This window comes from Epinephelus moara, chromosome 22, assembly GCF_006386435.1.
Source record: "Epinephelus moara isolate mb chromosome 22, YSFRI_EMoa_1.0, whole genome shotgun sequence".
Lineage (NCBI taxonomy): Eukaryota > Metazoa > Chordata > Actinopteri > Perciformes > Serranidae > Epinephelus > Epinephelus moara.
Genome location: NC_065527.1, coordinates 41426836 through 41430016, shown reverse-complemented (window position 1 = coordinate 41430016; position 3181 = coordinate 41426836). Strand labels below are relative to the sequence as shown.

Here is a 3181-nt window from a genome sequence, read left to right as displayed (position 1 = left end):
TCTTCCTCATTAATAAAACCCTTCATTTAAAAACTGCATTTTGTGTTTACTTGTGTTATCTTTGACTAATGTTTAAATTTGTTTGATGATCTGAAACATTTAAGTGTGGAAAACATGCAAAAAAGTAAGAAATCAGGAAGGGGGCAAACACTTTTTCACACCACTGTACTGTATATGAATATATTTCAGCTACCTTAGCACCTCTGCTGTCTAACTGAATTTACTGTCTCATTAATGGGCCTTCTGTATTTAAAGCTCCTAAAATCGTAAATCCGTAAACACTAATGATTTTGAGGGATTGAAGCATTTGCTGCTGATTTTAACCCCATCTTTACTACACTAACTCACTCGTCCCTGTGTGCTAAAGCTTTTTTTTATTTCAGCCACTTGGCTTTTTTTATTTATTTTTTTTTTTTAGAGCATTTTAGCTGCCTGGGTAGCTTTCAGTAGTTAAGATCTTCTCTTCCCTGTGCACCAAAGACAAGGGATATGAATCTGTTAACATGGTACCCACTCTGTTTTAAGTACTGCAATTCAAGGCTTCCACTGTAACTATGCACCAGATATCACATTGTACATTTGTTCAACCAATCAGAAGGAACCCAAAGATTCCAGAAATGAACTTGTTACCGGACAGTTGCTCCAATAACAATCGAACTTTAGTTACTGGATTGGTAGGATATTATGGGTGCAAAAGAGCACTGTTTCCCCTTGTCTCATTACCATTAAGGGGCCCATGAGCCAGTCCCCAGCAAGGCATGATTACAAGTAATAGATTAATTGATTACTAATCAGACACACACATGACTGACCTTTTATTACCTTGGTAGCATGTGTACACAAATCATAGACTGTATAAGTAATGGACATAACAACTGTGAAGTCACCCATTGGTTTGTAGACTCCCGTTTTGTCGATGCTGTCGCCATCTCGCTTTTTTGGAGCCAGAATTGACCATATGTGGGTGAGAGGTTGATGCTGTGGAGGAGCGAGGGGTGGATCTGACTGAGAAGCAGAGGACACAGCAGACAGCCTGTTACTTAAAGTGGTCATGCTGAATAGTAGACAAGGGCCGATGGGGCCAAAGGTGCAGGACATATTGCAAAGCCTGGCGTGACACACACTTACCGACAGCCCAACATTGGCTTGGTGTGTCAAGGCCTTTAGTTGATGTTGGCAAAGGAGGGATGGGCAGTTTTTTTTTCATTGCTGGTGGGTTGTTGTTTTTTTCTTAGCGGTTGTGTTTGTAAAGCTCTGAAACGTTGTTTTTGTTCAGGTGCGGTGGATTCTTGCAAATGCAATTAGGAGTACTAAAAGGAGTCAGAGGAACCAGATTTTTTCAAATGTTACCTGTCTCATGTACTCCTATTAGAATATAGTGACAGTTTCAGGAAATAACAAAAACTTTTTAAAATTTACCTACTGTAGTTTTAAAGTGTCTCTCTTGGAGTCAGTCAGGTATAATAATTTTGGAAGCCCAGTTCAACCTACTGGAGAGTACGGCGCTTTGTGCTATTAATTTTACTGCCCTGGAGGAAATAAATTCAGCAGCAAAAACAAATGGAAAGCACATTTACAACATCTTTACTGCAGAAACAAACCTGAGATGGTCAGCTGTCAAACGGCCATGAATTACCATTCCAAAGAGCCTGACTGGAGGATGTGTGAGTATGTTACTCATAGACAGGCTACAAAAATGTCTGATATACTTAATGCTTTAATGGCATTATTTGTTGTCGTACTTTTATGTTGATAATCAGGACCAGTTGGATAGGTTTCTTCTCTATGCGATTAATTGATCTTGAATCAGGTGTATTAGATGACTCCTCGTTCTGTGAACAAAAGTGAGTACCAACATCCCTAACACCAACTTATCTAGTGGAACTGCATCATTACTCTTCTAGGCAGCTTTTAATTGTGGATGTGTATATAAGTGAAAGTATGAACAGGTTGATCCTGTTGAAGGTCCTCTCTGCTCTGTGCATGTCTCTGATCTCACCACTCTGTTTTCACAGGCTACGTCCAGGCATCCAAACGGGATAAAAAGTTTGCGACCTGTGCTCCAAACTTCTCCTATGCTTCACTGTGCGAGTGTCTTCGCAGAGCGTTCATCTATCGACAGTCGACACCGGTGGAGACCGTCCTCTTCAACAGGAAGCAGGGGCGTCAGGTGGGACAGGTTGCCAAGCAACAGGTGGCCAGCCTGGACTCTGATAAACCAATCCTGGGCTTCAGAGCAACCAATGAGAGACTTTACATCTTGACCTCCAGTAACCTCTTTGTTCTAAAGGTCAATAATAATTAGATTTGGGACTCTTTGGTATTTTTATCCTATTTCCCCCTCAGAGCACCATCATTCCAAACTGAGGATCTGTCAAAAACATCCTCATGTGTAAACTTGTGCTTCATGTGTCTGTACTGAATTCTGTTGTTCAGTCCTCCTCGTGTTTCAACTCCCACATGTCTTTTGTGTTGTGAAGTGTCAAAAAGTAAGGAACCATGCTCTGAAAGACAAATTATAATAATAAACATTCTCTAGAGCTGAATGTTTCCAGGATATTCATTAGGAAAATGAATGTAAGTCATTTAATAATCATCACATCTTTGAATGCTTTAATTGAACAGTTGTCTTCATGATACTGGATGTTACATGAAGATAAATTTCATATCTGTGGTGCCCTGTCAATGCTTGCTGCATAGTTAGAGATATTTGTAATGCCATAAATTCCAATTCATAAATAAAATGTTATACATTTCTCTTGAAGGAGCTGTGACATTCAGAGCATATCGATGATTCAGAGTCTAGGTAGGGATTGTCTACATACCGCTCTTAATATAGAGGTTGAGGCTGACCGGCAGCTAGCAGCTAATGGTTCTAACTGTGCGTTCCCACCAAAAGATTCATGAGCGTCATAAGCAGCCAGCAGCCATTCATTTTCAATGAACACTCGCGACGAAGAGCGTCACTCGCGCCGGCTGCAGCGAGCGACCGCGAGCAGCGCGATGCCAGCGACCTGAGCGTCAAGCTGAAGTTGAGAGAAGCTGAACTTTATGCAAATGAGCAGCGCTGCCGCCGAAGCAACAGCGAGCAGCAGCCAGTTGCAGACCGTGAATATTCTCAAGGCGGGACAGTGAAAGAAAGAAAGAAAGAGATCTTCTGCAGCGCAGCTTGAAAGCCCCG

The 3181-nt window shown here is 41.5% G+C and overlaps 1 protein-coding gene across 1 annotated transcript in view; it reads left to right on the top strand.

Moving 5' to 3' along the window:
• The window catches only part of nudcd1 (NudC domain containing 1), a 73080-nt gene extending 70325 nt beyond the window's left edge, over positions 1 to 2755 (top strand). Inside the window, exon 10 of the mRNA XM_050034409.1 lies at positions 2016 to 2755. Coding sequence (XP_049890366.1) covers positions 2016 to 2305 — 290 coding nt within the window. The 3' untranslated portion in view covers positions 2306 to 2755. The remainder of the gene's footprint in view (positions 1 to 2015) is intronic.
• Positions 2756 to 3181: the final 426 nt, after the last annotated feature.